The sequence below is a fragment of the Equus przewalskii genome, chromosome 30 (genome assembly GCF_037783145.1).
Source record: "Equus przewalskii isolate Varuska chromosome 30, EquPr2, whole genome shotgun sequence".
NCBI classification, from domain to species: Eukaryota; Metazoa; Chordata; class Mammalia; order Perissodactyla; family Equidae; genus Equus; species Equus przewalskii.
This window is the reverse complement of record NC_091860.1, coordinates 32,328,689-32,342,581: the sequence shown is the minus strand read 5'-3', so window position 1 is coordinate 32,342,581 and position 13,893 is coordinate 32,328,689. Positions and strand designations below refer to the sequence as shown.

The following is a 13,893-nucleotide window of genomic DNA, read 5'->3' as shown; positions in this document are numbered from 1 at the left end:
GATCTGCTTCCAGCCCTTACACCTTTCACAGGTGTGACCCCCATCAAATGCCTCCTACTGCTGACTCCAGCTCACGAACAGCTCTCAGAGGACCCTTTCTTGTTTTTAAAATGAAAACCATTTGCTTTCCAGGGATCACCCACTCCCAATTTGCAACAGTTTGTGAAGAACACACTGACACACTATCTTTTCAGACTAATGAAAGGGATTTATTGGCAGATGTGTTCTAACTTGGGTTCTAAAGACAGATTCCACAAAACTTACATCCAAGATACATGTTTAAAAACTTCCGGGGGCCAGTCCTGTGGCTGAGTGGTTAAGTTCGCACACGCTGCTTCAGCGGCCCGGGGTTTGCTGGTTTGGATTCTGGGTGTGGACCTACACACTGCTCATTAAGCAATGCTGTGCTGGCATCCCACATAGAAGAACTAGAACAACTTACAACTAAAATATACAACTATGTACTTGGGCTTTGGGGGGGGAAAAAAAAGGAAGACTGGCAACAGATGTTAGCTCAGGGCCAATCTTCCTCACCAAAAAGCATGCCTTTAAAAAAACAATTTCTGTTTTTAATATTAGAAGAAAGCAAGATATGGAATCACATACAAACTGTGACTACAGCTTTGAAGAAAAGCAGATGCATGGGGAGAAACACACCAAACTACAGGCACAGGCTGGGCTAGGGTCGGGGTTATGGGTGTTTTCTGTCTTATCACTTTTATGACATTCTTATTCATTTCTATAGAATATAATACACATACAAACACACTAACACAAAATTCTTAACCTTGAAACATCCAGTCATACATTTCCTATCAGGATAACAAAATGCTAGAAGTTGGTGATTACTTTAGGTTCTGCTAACAGAGTATAACAGATCAAAACATCAGACAATCAACAACTAATGTGCCGGGATAAAATTTAAGTGTTATTTTAGAAAGGATGTTTGATAATCAAGTGGCAACCACATTTATCAGTGGGGAGCTTATTAATGAGAATTTTTGGATTTTATTTAAACAATCCTTCTGAGTAAGAAGTCTGATAATGAATAGGGCACGCTGTATTTAAAGAGTAAAATGAAATAAGAATTGGTTCCAAGTTGACTTTAGAGGAACTTTAAAGGGCTCTGAGGATGGACTCACTGCTTTCAGTGACCACAAGAAAGGATTATTGCTCCTAAAACTTTCATATTTCCTCTGAAATTTTGCTGATATGAAAATTTCATTATGCACATAATTTCACAAAACTGCACATTCCAACAGAGCCCTATGGAAAAGTATAAGAAGTTATTTTTACAGCTGACATATCAAAATCAGTAAGATCACATTCCAATAACTAGAACACTCGAAATTCTGTCAATTTTTTTCTAAGATTTGTCTTCAGAAATTCATTTAGATCATTAAGGATCACTTTATATTAAGCTTATTCAAGAGATCAAATAACATTACAACAAATATATCTGCATTACAAAATACTGACACCTGCTCAAACTACTACTTACTGCAGGTAACAGACTGTCAAACAGCATTTCTACACAAACTTAGCCTTGCCCTTGCAGTTTGTGAAAACAAACTTCCACCCAGAAGTTCCTGCATGCAGAACTGAGGTTCTTTAAAGTCAGCATTTCTGTCTGGCTCACGCAGACCACATTTTGAGGCAGACCACATTACTCTCAAAATAACCTTCTGAGAGCAATACCCTGGGGGCCTGAAAATAGCCAGACTCCTCCTTAGCTCCAGCGATGCGTCTAGAGGCCGGCCCTCATACGTGCAGAGGGCCGCGGGCCAGTTGTAAAGACCTGCAGACCTTTCTCCAGGGCTGTAAGAGCTGGAGACACAACACTCTCCTCTCTCCTGTGGAGACCCTTTTCCCAGACGACGGCAGCCTCTGGGAGTGCTCACACAGCAGAGGGCGTTCCCACACGGACTGACATGGCTGGAGCTGATGTAGTTCTGCTCTGCTGCCGCCAGCACCGTCTTCCAGTCTTACTTTGTCACTTGCAACACCGGGCTCCACAATCAGCCTACACACTATGTCTGGTGTGACTCTGAATTACAGCCTTTCTTTGTGGCTGTGTCAACTCCAACTAGAAGCTTCAAGGCAGCATTAAGCAGGAAGAAATAAAAATAATGGAAAATTTACCTCTATTGAATGGATATTTAACAATCTCAGGGCCCAAAATGGGATCATACACCAGGTAACAGCCTAAGAGCTAACAAGCCTGCACATTACACATCTTAGAAATCATAATTATCCACTGGGAAACTCACGTCTTACCGCTTTGAGAAGTGATGGGGCACAGTTTTCTGTTAATACCAACTGTTATTCAGCCCATTCATGAATCAGGGTTAATAACACCACCTTAATTAGATTTTCCTGTATGATTTTTACTGCAGCTTAAATTTACACACTACTCTTTCACACCGATGACTTCCGCATTGTCAGGGCCAGGTACCAAACATGTTTAATGACACTGAAGCCTCATGTCTCAGGGAATCAAATGCATATAAAAGCTTAAGATGATTTTCCTCATAATTAGGACAATCTATCATTTCCATATTGTTCCCAGCATTTTACTGTGTAAATGCTATCACAAGGAGATTCAAAATGAAGAAAATTAAATACGAGTAACCTACCATTAGCCTTCCAAGATATAAGTCAGCATAAATGATTATTTGCACATGCAAGGGCTGGGGTCCACAGTGTGGAATTCAAGGCTGGAGAATTGCAAGCACACTTGTGAACATTAAATACCTTTCACCTCTCTCCTCACTCCCATGAATAGGTTGAAAGTCAACATTAAGGAAAAAACGAAGAAATTCTGATAACAGAGGACAAACAGAAAATCTGACTCATGAATTTCCTACTTGCCATTTCCTTGCTTGGTCCAACAAATGCTGATTAACTGTTCCATTTATTAACTAACGTTGGTTTCTTGGCACTGGCTGTAAATACTTCCATGGACAAAACAAACCTACTTAACAGCAGGTTACTCATACTGAAGACTTTTTTCTTAGAATTCTAGCTTAGATCATAACTTCAAAAAGAACAAACTGATTAAAAAGGACATTTTGGGAATATTCTTTCCCAGTCTGTGGACTGTCTTTTCATTCTCTTCACAGTATCCTTTGCAGAACAGAAACTTTTAATGAAGTCCAGTTTATCACTTCTTTCTTTCATGGATTGTGCCTTTGGTGTCATATCTAAAAAGTCATGGCCAAAAGTGATCTGGGTTTTCTCCTGTGTTACCTTCTGAGAGTTCTATAGTTTACCTTTAGGTCTATGATCCATCCTGAGTTATTTTTCTTGAAGGGTGTAAGGTCTGTGTCTAGATTGTCTACAAAACCAAGAATGAACCCTGATGTAAACTACAGACTCTGGGTGATGATGAGGTGTCAACCTGGCTTCCTACATTGTAACAAATGTCCCATCTGGTGGGAGATGTCGATAACAGGGGAGACTGTGCATGTGTTGGGGCAGGGCATGTATGGGAAAGCTCTGTACCTTCTGCTCAATTTGCTGTGAACATAAAACTACTCTGAAAAATAAATACGTTACAAAAAAAAAAATAACGTTACTGACCAGGAGAGAGGAAAACAAATTTGTACATTTGTAATTCAATAATTTCAGACTATTAACCTGACAAACATTCAAACAATTGAAAACTATCACAACCTGGGCATCTGAGCAGGGCAGCTGTGCGGTCATCATGCTACACATGGCGCTGCGGGGTGGCATGGGTGAGCCTCCTTCACTGGCAGTCTAGTGTCTACAGCCCAGCTACAGACTATACACTTCAGCTATTCCAATGACAGGCTTTTTTCTTTTTTAAAAAATAGTTTTAACTATAATTTGCATACTACAATTAAATGAATTTTAGTAAATTTGTAGAGTTGTACAATCATCATCACAATGCAGTTCTAGAACACTTCTATCACCCTAAAGGCATGCCTCATGTCCATTTGAAGTCAATCCTGTTTTCAATCCTACTTTCTATCTCTATAGACTTGCCTTTTCCAAACATTTCATATAAATGGCATCATGTGATACAATCATATAATATGTGATCTTTTGAGTTTGGTTTCCTTCACTCAACACAAGTTTCTGAAGCTTCCCCATGTTGTACAGTAGTTCATTGAATGGATATGACAAGTGTCTACCCATTCACCAGTTGGCAGACATTCGGATTGTTTATTCTTTTTTTGACGAAGGCTGCTGTGAACATTTCAAGCATCAAGTCTTTGCATGGACACATGTTTTCCTTTCTTTTGGATAGATGCCTAGGCATGGAATTGCTGGGTCATAGGGTAAATTTATGTTTAATTTTTAAGAACTTGCCAAACTGTGGTTTCACCATTTTACCTTCCAGTCAACAGTGTATGAGAACTCCAGTTTCTGTACATTCTTGGTTATTCTTGCTTTATAGTGAGTTTTGAAATCAGAAAATATGAGTTTTCCAACTTTGTCATTTTCTGTCATTTTGGCTATAACTGTCCTAGTGGGTGTAAAGTGGTATCTCACTATAGTTTTAATTTGCATTTCCCTAATGAATGTTGAACATCTTTTCATGTGCTTACCGGTCACTTGTACATCTTTGGTGAAACATCTGCTCAAATCTGTTGCCCATTTTTAAATTGTGTTGCTTGTCTTCTTATTGAGTTTTTTTCGTTCGTTTGTTTTTTGGTTTTTGGGGTTTTCTTTGAGGAAGATTAGCCCTGAGCTAACATCTGCTGCCAATCCTCCTCTTTTTGCTGAGGAAGATTGGCCCTGAGCTAATATCCATGCCTATCTTCCTCTACTTTATATGTGGGTTGCCTGCCACAGCATGGCTTGACAAGCAGTGTGTAGGTCTGCACCCGGGATCTGAACCGGCGAACCCTGGGCTGCTGAAGTGGAACGTGTGAACTTAACTGCTGTGCCACCACACCGGCCCCTCCTTACTGAGTTTTAAGAATTTGTATTATATCTGGTTGGAATCAACTTTATCAATATATGATTTGCAAATATTTTTTCCCAATCTGTGGCTGGCTGGTCTTTTTACTTTCTTAATGGTGCCTTCTTAATGTTCAAAAGCTTTTAGTTTTGTTGAAGTCCAATTTATCAATTTTTTTTATGTACTGAACCTTTGGTGTAATATCTAAGAAGTCTTTGTCTAACCCAAGGTTATGAAGATTTACTCCTATGTTTTCTTCTAGAAGTTTTATAGTTTTAGCTCTTGCATTAAGGTCTATGATCCACTTCAAGTTAATTTATGTATATGATGTAAAGTAAAGATTTAAATTAATCTTTTGCATGGATGTCCAAATTTCCCAGTGTCATTTGTTGAAAAAGACTATCCTTTCCCTGTTGAATTGCTTTGGTTCCTTTGTTGAAAAATCAAATGATCATAAGTATAAGGGTTTATTTCTGGATTCTCAATTCTGTTTCATTGGTTGTTTTATATATATGTTTATCTCTTTGCCAGGACGGCACTGTCTTGGTTACTATTGTAATTCTCGAGAGCAGGAAGTCTGAGTTCTCCAATTTTGTCATTCTATTCCGAAACTGTTTTGGATATTGTGGGTCCTTTATATATATATTTTAGGATTATCTTGTTAATTTCTGCAAAAAAAACCTATAGTGATTTTGACAGGGATTATATTGAACTTATATACCAATTTGTGGAGAATTTCCATCTTAACAATATCGAATCTTCTAATCCATGAATATGAACTATCTGATAGGTTTTTTAAAACATGTATGATCTTAGAAAATATTTTGAAACAATTCTATTAATGATTCCCAGATGAACAATTCTATTACATTAATGATTCTCAGTCTTCTATTTTATGATTGAAGGGAACTTTAGGATGAAGATATAGAAAAGAACTATTTGTATTAAACATTTTTTTTTTGCTGAGGATGATTCGCCCTGACCTAACATCCACTGCCAATCTTCCTCTTATTGCATGTGAGCTGCTACCACAACACAGCCACTGGCAGATGAGTGGTGTAGGTCCACACCCAGGAACTGAACCCAGGCTGCTGAAATGGAGTGCACCAAATTTAATCACTAGGCCACCAGGGCCCTTGAATATTTTCTAACTTTGAAATAAACACAAAGTTACAGAACGTTACAAGTACAGTAAAAATAGCTTCTTCCCCCAAATCATTTGATGGTGAGTCACTGACCTGATGCCCCATCAACTCCAAATACTTTAGGGGGTATTTCCAACGAACAAGTATATTTCCTCCATAAGCTAAGTAAGACATCAAAATCAGGAAATGAGTTGATACATTTCTCCCATCTGAGCCTCAGACCCTATTCAAGTTTCCCAGTTGTCGTAAGGATATCTTCTATAGTGAAAGGATCCAGATCAGTGTCGCACCCTGCGTTTAAGCTGTCAGCCCCGTCCAGCTGGTTCCTCAGTGTTTCTTTGGCTCCATGACCCTGGCATTTGTGAAGATTACACATTGTGTGTAATTACGCTGTCACATTATGTTCCCACGATTAGATTCAGGTGAAGCATCTTTGGCAGGAATTTTCCAGACGTGCTGTTTTCCTCACTGCAGCCCTCTGAGTGATGCACAAGTGCCCTGTGTCCCATCGTCCATGAGGTTCACTTTGATCTTTTTTTTTTAATTGAGTTATTGATAGGTTACAATCTTGTGAAATTTCAGTTGTACATTAATGTTTGTCAGTCATGTTGTAGGTGCACCACTTCACCCTTTGTGCCCACCCCCCACCCCACCTTTCCCCTGGTATCCACTAAACTGTTCTTAGTCCATAATTTTAAATTCCTCATATGAGTGGAGTCATACACAGATTGTCCTTCTCTCGCTGGCTTATTTCACGTAACATAATTCTCTCAAGGTCCATCCATGTTGTTGCAAATGGAATGATTTTGTTCTGTTTTGCAGCTGAGTAGTATTCCATTGTATATATGTACCACATCTTCTTTCTCCATTCGTCTGTGGCTGGACACTTAGGTTGCTTCCACGTCTTGGCTATTGTAAACAGTGCTGCAATAAACATTGGGGTGCATAGGACTTTTGGGATTGCTGACTTCAAGCTCTTTGGATAAATACCCAGTAGTGGGATGGCTGGATCGTATGGTAGTTCTATTTTTAATTTTTTGAGGAATCTCCACACTGTTTTCCATAGTGGCTGCACCAGTTTGCATTCCCACCAGCAGTGTATGAGGGTTCCTTTTTCTCCGCAACCTCTCCAACATTTGTTGCTATTAGTTTTAGATATTTTTGTCATTCTAACGGGTGTAAGGTGATATCTTAGTGTAGTTTTGATTTGCATTTCCCTGATGATCAGCGATGATGAGCATCTTTTCATGTGCCTATTGGCCATCAGTATATCTTCTTTGGAGAAATGTCTGTTCATGTCTCCAGCCCATTTTTTGATTGGGTTGTTTGATGTTTTGTGGTTGAGTTGCGAGAGCTCTTTATATATTATGGATATTAAGCCTTTGTCAGATATATGACTTGCAAATATTTTTTCCCAGTTAGTGGGTTGTTTTTTTGTTTCAATCCTGTTTTCATTTGCCTTGAAGAAGCTCTTTAATCTGATGAAGTCCCATTTGTTTATTCTTTCTATTGTTTCCCTTCTCTGAGAAGGCATGGTGTCCGAAAAGATCCTTTTAATACTGATGTCAAAGAGTGTACTGCCTACGTTTTCTTCCAGAAGCCTTATGGTTTCAGGTCTATGAGGTTCACTTTGATCTTGATTTAGGCTTTGCCATCATGAAGGTTCTCTTCTCCCCTTTATATTAACAACTGTTTTGTGGATGGCTATCATGTAAATCCCTGTTCCTCACCAGGCTTTCAATGTGTTCTTCTATTTATATCTGAATAGTCAGATAATTTCCTGTTTTTCATTCAAAGAGTTATAATCTGTTGTGGTCTTTACATATTTTGACACTTGAATTATCCCTGATTTGGCCAGTGAGAGTCCCTTTAAGCTGGCTCTTCTGTCCTTTTGACATGTCCCCATCATTCTTTGAGCACTTCCTTGCTTTCCTGCATAACAAAGATATTCCAGGGTCATCTTGGACATTTCCTGTCCAGCCCTGAAACTGTCCATTTCTCGAAGAAGCCCTAGCTCATTTGAAAGGAAAATAGTATTCACAGTATTTATGGATGCTGGGGTGGCTGCTCCCAGGTCCAGTTTTTCTTTTTTCTTAAGAAGTCCATTGGGATCTGTTTCTATAGAGGCTTTCAGAACAAAGAGGTTTTCGTATTTATGTATTTATTTGTATTATCTTATATATTTATTTGTAGTGTTGTAATCAACAACACTGCGATCTCCTGACTTCTGAATGAATTTGTAGGACAGACGTTCACTAAGTAAAGGTTTGCTGTAACCCTCTCTGCACAATCCCTTTAAAGAGTCCCCATGGCTAGTAGTGATGCACATTAAGAACTTACTTTCCCTTCACCAAGCACCTTCTCTGCTGATTTTGTGGGGTCAGGCTCGGTGAGCCTGCAGAACCATGAAGTACTCCACTTACTGGCCTCAGCATCACCGGTACCTTTGCAAGCAACATACAGACAACTGTCCTATAAAGTCAGTAGCTCAGAAGTGGCTTCCTTCTCAGTTGGCTAAATATGTCTAAGGTCTCTTTGGCCCTACTCTTGGAATAGTACACTCTGAACTACTCCCCAAGCAAAAAAACTACCCATAATGCTATTGCACTTTGGATTGAGGCAAAAATCATTAAAATATTTCAATTGTTCAATTCTATTTGCTTTCTCAAGAAGTTTAATTGTCTTAATTGGAATGTCAGTCTTGTTCAAAAATACAGAATTAGATTTTAATCCAATTTAGTACTATTAAATAATTGTTTTAGAAGAGTGTTTGAAGACATGAGAAAGTCTACTATAGACTATTAAGAAAAAAATAACCAATTTCATACTGTAGCATCTCAGTTTTATAAATATATTAATGTACATTTACAAACTGTATGTGGACATAAGGGTTTATGGGTGAAATTATATATGTTTGATGTTTGCTTTAAAATGTCCTATTTGAAAAAGGGACAGAAAAAAATTGTAAGGATAGATGAAACAAAATTAGCAAACTGTTGATCCACGTGAAGCTAGAAAGAGGGCAGTGGTGTTTATTACAGCATTCTTTATACACTAACATATGTTTAAACATGTTAATAATAAAAAATAATATGCTACATTAGAAAATTAACTCTGCAAGACTATATGCCAAAATGCTAATAGTGAATATTTATTGGTATCACTAGGTGGTACGATTATCGATGGTTTTATTTTCTTCTTTATATTATTTTGTATTTTCTAAATTTTCTACAACGAACATATACATATAATCAGAAAAAAACGCCAATAAATATCCATGTGTTCCTCCCTCATTCATTCCATAAATACTTGCTAACATCTGCTATGAGCTGGGCACGGGGCTGCTGACTGTGGGCAGTGGACCATGGGGGGCAGGAGGGGGACCCTCATGGAGCTTGGTCCTGACCTCCCCTCAGCTGAAGTGCCTCCCCACCTAGATCAGGGAGAAGCCTGAAGGAGGAGAGAACCTGTAACGCCCACTGATTTAACACATATTCCAGCCCAGAGACAAATGGCAGGACTGAAAGGCAAAAGAACCAAGCCTAAGCCCCGGAGTCCTCCAGCAGACCTCTCATCTTCTCTGTTGGTTTCAGCAAACTTCAGGGACACTAATTTTTTCAGATGCCGTAAAGAACATGGAATACCACTGCAGGTGTACCTGCTTCACCTCGAGAGCCGGGCTGAGGTCATTGTGCGATTCTGCTGGGGCTGGGCCTCCTCCAGAGGTGGCCCTCCATGGTGTTCTAGAAAGAGGGTGTATGATTTACTTGTTATTTTAAAGATATTCAGGAGGAAACTCACCTGCAGAGGCACCATAGGACAAACCCAAGTCCACAGTAAGGGTCCAAGCAGATGGCCACTTCTCTTGAGGGATAGAGCTCACACTGCAGCTTAATAGAACGGCAAAAGGCACTGGTGGCTGCATGAGACATCTGCAAGATAGCAAGGCCACATTAAATGCATGGAGCCTGACACCCATCCTAAAGACATCTGTAACAGAACAAGGCTGCATTAAATGCCTGGAGCCTGACACCCATCCTAAAGACATCTGTAACAGAACAAGGCTGCATTAAATGCCTGGAGCCTGACACCCATCCTAAAGACATCTGCAAGACAGCAAGGCCGCATTAAATGCATGGAGCTTGACACTTATCCTAAAGACATCTGTAACAGAACAAGGCTGCATTAAATGCATGAGACCTGACAATCAGTGCCCAGAGGTGATTTCAGGACAGGGACAATTGTAGCCAAGCTCTGGTTTTGTGACTTAGGAGAGAGTGGGCTGCTGATGTTCTCATTAGTCTTCCCATTTTCTTTTTCTTTTTTTTTTTTGAGGAAGATTAGCCCTGAGCTAACTACTGACAATCCTCCTCTTTTTGCTGAGGAAGACTGGCCCTGAGCTAACATCCATGCCCATCTTCCTCTACTTTATATGTGGGACACCTACCACAGCATGGCTTTTTGCCAAGCGGTGCCACGTCCGCACCCGGGATCCGAACCAGTGAACTGCGGGCCGCCGAGAAGTAGAAGGTGCGAACTTGACTGCTGCGCCACCAGGCCGTCCACTAGCCTCCCCATTTTCAATGAGTAAACCACACTGAAAACTTCCTGGTCCCCCAGGACCTAATAACTTCAGCAACTGAAGTAATGATATCCTGCATTTGAATAGCAGGTTAGTCCAAACAGGGGTTTATTGTAATCCTCACTGCAGCCTGTGAAGTAGGTGGGGAGATATTACCACTCATGTCCTGTCTCCAGGCCCAACATTGAATCTTTTGTAACAGGAGGTTAGCAGGGCATGCTGGATGAACAACCTCCGTCTCAATGATTAGGAAATGAGGCTCAGAGGAGGTAAAGAGTTTGTTGAAGGTCACACACATTTGAGCCAGAATCAGAGGCTGGTGCAGTGAGATATACTAGTCATTTGATGGCAGCCAAAATCCAATCTCACCCCCCATCATCAACACTACAGTGAAGAGCTCCCTATTTTTGTTCATTAGTCATCTGAGTGAAGGATGTGAGAGAAACCATCAGTGGGGGATCCTTCCCTTGGTGACACATAGGATCACTGTTTGAAGCTCTCCCTGGAAGAAAGTTTCATCGTGGATATTCTACTGAATTCATACAAGGTAATGCAGAATTACTCTAGGTTCTAACACATAAGGGGTTCTTTTTAGCTTGCTTTTAAAACCACAATATTTGTTTAAAGAAGAAATGAGGCTGGATTTATGAAACATTCCTTCACCCTCCTGCTCCTGGGTCAGGAGTTAGTAAAACCGTAACTACCAAAATTACTTACCTGCTCAAAACAGTAGCTAAAACAAACCTTTACTGACCCCGTGCTCTGTAGAGGCAATGTTTATAGCTTAAGAACTGAGTTCTTTAGCTCAGCTCGGCAAATATGAATATAGTAATTGAGAACTCATTATGTATCAGGCACTGTATTAGTTGCTCGGGATATAAAAGGAATAAAACAGTCTCTGCTCTCAGGAGCTTACAATCTAGAGGGAGGTTCAGAGACTTACACTGATAACTGCAGGATCTGTGAGCGCTTTGACAAAGTGTGCAGAGTGTGAAGAGATCAGAGAGAGGATCTTTACGTCACCCTGGGGGTCAGAGGGTTCTGGGCTCTTGAGGATGAGTAAGCAATAACAGATTTCACCATAGTGACAAGGAGGCAACAGGTTAAGAAAAAAAGCAGGTAGGAAAGTTGAATATCCAATCTCTAAGCTTATTCCAACCTTGGACCCTGCCAACATGACAAACTAAGAGCCCAAGTTGGAATGTTTTTTTAGAACCTCTTAGTAAGAAAAACTCCTAATTCTTATGAAGACAAACTCATACTTGGCTAAAGAACTGGTTTTCCAAAAGCCCCAAACAACAAACTCTAATGCTCTACTTTAAAAGAGACATTGAGAGTAGGTATATCAATGCGAGGAATTAGGGATGAGGTCAACTGTATTTATTTTCAGCATGCACCTTGTGACTTATCTTGGGCAGGTCTACCTTCCAGGACAGTTCTGCTTTGGCTAATGTTAAAAAAAGTGTATATTCCCTGGGCCAACATCAGCTGCACACATCAGCTGAAAGTGGGCAGGAAAGTGTTTCCAGAATCATACTCCATGGAAGGGAGAGCCACCACAAGTTCTAAAATAGCCCATGGGGAAACCTGCAAGGTGATTAATCTAAAGTAAACTGTAGATGCTATATGGGTCCTCTATAGGACTTCCTTGTTGATGTTGAGCAAATGTATATCTAGAATCTATTAGGGACCTTCAGAGTTCGAATTATACTTTTAAACAGATAGTATTATAAAACTTAAATTGAACATATAAACATATACTCATGGGTTTTATACTAAATCAGACATTCTACAGTGCCCATAAATTTGTGTAATTAAACAAAGCACTCTTAAACAACCAATGAATCAAAGAAGAAATCACAAGGAAAATCAGAAAATACTTAGACACAAATGAAAATGAAAACTGAACGTATCAAACTTATGGGACACAGCAAAAGCAGTGTCAAGGCAAAAATATATAGCTATAAATAGTTACATTAAAAAACCAAGAAAGATCTCACATCAACAATCTAACTTTACAACTTAAGGGACAAGAAAAAGAAGAACAGACTAAACCCAAACTAGCAGCAGGAAGAAAATAATAAAGATTAGAGCAGAGATAAACAAATACTCGCAGAGAATAGAAAACAGTAAAGATAATCAAGCAAACCCAAAGTTGCTTATTTGAAAAGATCAACAAAATTAACAAACCTCTAGCTAGATGAATTAAGAAAAAAAGAGAGAAGACTCTAATTATGAAAATCAGAAATGATAATGGGGAAATTTACTACTGATTCTACAAAAATGAAAAGAATTATAGGAGAATACTATGAACAACTGTACACCAACAAACTGCACAACCTACATGAAACAGAGAAATTCTATTTCATGGAATTTGAAAGACAAACTATCAAGAAGAAACATAAAACCTACCAAGACTAAATCACGAAGAGCAGAAACTCTGAATAAACCTATAACTAGTAAGAAGATCAAATCAGTCAAAAAAAAAGTCCTGACAAAGAAAAGTCCTGGACCTGATGGCTTCACTGTTGAATGCCTCCAGACATTTAAAGATGTACTAACACCAATCCTTCTCAAATTTTTTCCAAAAATTGAAGAGGAGATGACACTTCCTAACTCATTCTATGATGTCAGCATAACCCTGATACCAAAGCCAGACAAAGACACTACAAGAACAGACAACTACAAACCATATCCCACACTGATGCAAAAATCCTCAACAAAATACTAGCAAACTGAATTCAGTGGTATATTAAAAGGCTTATAAGACCACAACCAAGTGGGATTTATTCCTGGAATGGAAGGATGGCTCAACATATGAAAATCAATCAATGTAATACATCATATTAAGAGAATGAAAGAAAAAACCCACATGATCACCTCGACTGATGCAGAAAAAGCATCTGACAAAATTCAACATCCTTTCATGATTAAAAAAACACTCAACAGACTAGGAATATAAGGAAAATACCTCAACATAATAAATAAAAAAGGCCACATATGAAAAACACACAGCAAACATCATACTCAATGGTGAAAAACTGAAAGCTTTTCCTCCAAGATCAGGAAAAAGGCAAGGATGCCTGCTTTCATCAGTTCTATTAAATATAATACTGGAAGTTCTACCAGAGCAATTAGGTAAGAAAAATAAATAAAAGGCATCCAGATTGGAAAGAACGAAGTAAAATAATCTCTGTTCACAGATGATATGATCTTACATGTAGAAAACCTTA

General features: G+C 39.1%; 1 protein-coding gene across 26 annotated transcripts in view; it reads right to left on the bottom strand.

Annotated features, from left to right (window-relative positions):
* DIP2C (disco interacting protein 2 homolog C) overlaps window positions 1–13,893 on the bottom strand; it is a 469,882-nt gene that overhangs the window by 64,699 nt on the left and 391,290 nt on the right. For all 26 annotated transcript variants that reach the window (XM_070601291.1, XM_070601280.1, XM_070601282.1 and 23 more), the window contains one exon: window positions 9,880–10,010. In XM_070601291.1, the coding sequence (XP_070457392.1) occupies window positions 9,880–10,010 (131 nt within the window). The remainder of the gene's footprint in view (window positions 1–9,879; window positions 10,011–13,893) is intronic.